This window comes from Apaloderma vittatum, unplaced genomic scaffold (genome assembly GCF_000703405.1).
Source record: "Apaloderma vittatum isolate BGI_N311 unplaced genomic scaffold, ASM70340v1 scaffold36799, whole genome shotgun sequence".
Classification (NCBI taxonomy): Eukaryota; Metazoa; Chordata; class Aves; order Trogoniformes; family Trogonidae; genus Apaloderma; species Apaloderma vittatum.
In genome coordinates, this window is record NW_009734146.1 from 920 (window position 1) to 2,773 (window position 1,854).

The 1,854-nt window shown below is 52.0% G+C and overlaps 1 protein-coding gene across 1 annotated transcript; it reads left to right on the forward strand.

Moving 5' to 3' along the window:
- Positions 1-358: 358 nt before the first annotated feature.
- On the forward strand, positions 359-1,654 carry GCC1 (GRIP and coiled-coil domain containing 1; the record flags this gene model as incomplete). The annotated part of the gene is made up of 1 exon (XM_009876164.1): positions 359-1,654. A coding segment is annotated over one exon (1,296 nt), but the record flags the coding sequence as incomplete, so codon positions are not given.
- Positions 1,655-1,854: the final 200 nt, after the last annotated feature.

A 1,854-nucleotide genomic window follows, 5' to 3' on the forward strand; every position in this document is an offset into this window, starting at 1 on the left:
GCAAATTGCAATTAGGTATGTGAAAGCTTTAGAGCACGTGCCACATTAAAAAAAAATAATAAAAAAATCCTGTAGCAGATTGTGATGTGAGTTTGCTGCTTCTCGCCTCCCCCAGCTACAGCAATGCAGCTAATGTTGGTAAGGGAAACTCTGCAGAGCAGGGAACAAAACCAGAAATTGTTCTAGTTTCTTGTATCCCAAAATAAATAACCAAAAAGAAAAGGCAGTGTGGTGGCATGGATCGAACCCTAGGGGAAAGGTGGCCCCTCCTCGTTTGGAGTTGGCCAGAGCAGAGTTAAGCCTCCTCTTGCCCCAGATGTTGAGCTCCTCTAACCCTGTCGTGTGTCTCTGCCCTCAGACTGCGCAGGCAGAAGAGCAGCTCCGCCAGCACGCCCAGATGGAGGAACGGCGAGTGGCCGACCTGGAGAGCCAAGTCTCCGAGGTGTCCGAACTCCTGGGCACTTACGAAAAAGCCAAGCAGAAGGACCAAGCGGTCATTCAGAAGCTAAAGGACCGCATCGTACAGTTGGACCTGGAGAACAAAACCCTGGCCATCGCTGCCTCCAGCCGGTCCCCTGTCGACGTTCACTTAGAAGAAGCCAACCTGGACGTTAATGTTCTAAAGGATAAAATGGAGAAGCTGAAAAAGCTCTTGCAGGCAGCAGCTAAGAAGAGCCAGCCCACTCTGGACATCGAGAAGCTGTGTGAGCTGGAGCTGCCGAAGGGCACCGAGGCTGGGGACGGCGAGAAGGCCACCGCTTTGTACTATCAGCAGGAGCTGAAGCAGCTGAAGGAAGAGTTCGAAAGGTACAAGATGAGGGCGCAAGTGGTTCTCAAGAACAAGTCGGCCAAAGACGGCAACCTGGCGAAAGAACTGGAAGAAGCACAAGAGCAGCTGGCTGATCTGAAAGAGAAATACGTGGTGCTTCAGCTGTCCGCCGATGAGATGGAGAAGCAGCACCGGCAAGACATGGAAGCCAAGAAGCAAGAGTTGTCCCAGCTGCAGCAGGTTCATAGGCAGGAACTGGAGCGGTGCCAGCTGGACTACAGGGAACGGGCCCTGAAACTGGAGGAGGAGATGCACAAACAGCGGGACCGAGCGCTGGCAGTGCTGGCAGAAAAGGACCAAGAGCTGGAGCAGCTGAGATCTGTCACGTTGCCTTACGGGCTTCAAGGATCCAAAAACTACCTGGCGCCAGGGACTGACCTTCCTAACGACTCACTGGGTAACGATTCCTCAGACGTTCTCCCCCAGGCTCTTCATCTCTCCAGCGAGCCCACCTTCTTCTTGTACGCAGAGCAGCTGGCTCGCAAAGAAGTGGAAATCGTAGCGCTGAGGAAGCAGAAGCACAAGCTGGAAATGCAAGTTCACCAGCTCCAGGAGAAAATCTTGGCTGAGGAGGAGAAGCACCGGGAAGAGGTATCGGCACTGCAAAGTGAGATCGAGAAGAATTTCAGAGACAAGAGCAGAGAGGGAGCCAACCTGGAATACCTCAAGAACATTGTCTATCGGTTTTTGACGCTGCCAGACTCTCTCGGTCGCCAGCAGACCCTCACTGCCATCCTGACTATCCTGCACTTCAGCCCAGAAGAAAAGCAGATGATCACGAAACAGTCGGCGTACGGCAGCTGGTGGCTTTCCGGGAAGAGATGAGACGGTAGCTTTCATCCCTAACTGCTTTTGCAAAGTAACACGTTTCTGATTATTAACCAAGACCGCTTCACTTGTGGTGTAACTTCTTTCCAACTATGGCATGGGGCAGGGAGCTTTTGTCAAAAAATTGGGCTTCAACTAGTGCCCTCCGCATTAATTTAAAGTGGAATTGTGCCAACTATTCCAGCAGGATCACAGTA